This window comes from Camelina sativa, chromosome 11 (genome assembly GCF_000633955.1).
Source record: "Camelina sativa cultivar DH55 chromosome 11, Cs, whole genome shotgun sequence".
Lineage (NCBI taxonomy): Eukaryota > Viridiplantae > Streptophyta > Magnoliopsida > Brassicales > Brassicaceae > Camelina > Camelina sativa.
Genome location: NC_025695.1, coordinates 6,822,019 through 6,822,272, shown reverse-complemented (window position 1 = coordinate 6,822,272; position 254 = coordinate 6,822,019). Strand labels below are relative to the sequence as shown.

The window sequence follows — 254 nt, the reverse complement described above, 5'->3', positions numbered from 1 at the left end:
TCCTGAGGAAGCTAGGAGGATCAAGTTTAACACCCTTGAGACCACCTTGACTCGATCCGCCGGTAGGCAACAACAGTATATCGAGGAGATCGTCGAAGCTTAAATGAGTCGTTTTTCTTTTTCCTAATAAAAGTATGGTCAGTTTGTAATCATGTTCCACTGCCTTTAGCGTCTGTGTAAACTATGTGTCTGCGGCACTTACTTGTAATAACACTTTCTTTTCATAAATAAAGGAAAGGTTCGAGTTGCATATA

At 40.6% G+C, this 254-nt stretch overlaps 1 protein-coding gene across 1 annotated transcript in view; it reads left to right on the top strand.

Moving 5' to 3' along the window:
• Positions 1–254, top strand: part of LOC104727700 (12S seed storage protein CRC-like) — a 4,244-nt gene extending 3,990 nt beyond the window's left edge. Inside the window, exon 6 of the mRNA XM_019231777.1 lies at positions 8–254. Coding sequence (XP_019087322.1) covers positions 8–103 — 96 coding nt within the window. The 3' untranslated portion in view covers positions 104–254. The remainder of the gene's footprint in view (positions 1–7) is intronic.